Source organism: Antrostomus carolinensis, unplaced genomic scaffold, assembly GCF_000700745.2.
Source record: "Antrostomus carolinensis isolate BGI_N321 unplaced genomic scaffold, ASM70074v2 scaffold31089, whole genome shotgun sequence".
Taxonomy (NCBI): Eukaryota; Metazoa; Chordata; class Aves; order Caprimulgiformes; family Caprimulgidae; genus Antrostomus; species Antrostomus carolinensis.
The window spans coordinates 2,906-3,266 of NW_010336916.1; the positions used below are offsets into that span (position 1 = coordinate 2,906).

Here is a 361-nt window from a genome sequence, read left to right on the forward strand (position 1 = left end):
TTCCTTCTACAGTTGTCCTGATTGGAGAGTCCGGGGTTGGCAAAACCAACCTACTCTCTCGCTTCACCCGCAATGAGTTCAACCACGACAGCCGCACCACCATCGGTGTGGAGTTCTCCACCCGCACCATCCTGGTGGGAGACGCCGTGGTGAAGGCTCAGATCTGGGACACGGCCGGGCTGGAGCGGTACCGTGCCATCACCTCCGCGTAAGGATGAGATGCCTAAAATCAAGGTTTCCCCTGGTACCTGGGTGGTGGTGGTCTTGTAGTTGAGCCCCATCAGTGAAGATGGTGTAGGGGGTGTCTGGAGCATGGCGTGATGGTGAGGTTCTCCCGTAGGTATTACCGGGGGGCTGTGGG

The 361-nt window shown here is 58.4% G+C and overlaps 1 protein-coding gene across 1 annotated transcript in view; it reads left to right on the top strand.

Moving 5' to 3' along the window:
- Positions 1–361, top strand: part of LOC104530458 (ras-related protein Rab-25) — a 2,295-nt gene that overhangs the window by 587 nt on the left and 1,347 nt on the right. Inside the window, 2 exon segments of the mRNA XM_010175043.1 lie at positions 13–208; positions 341–361. Coding sequence (XP_010173345.1) covers positions 13–208; positions 341–361 — 217 coding nt within the window.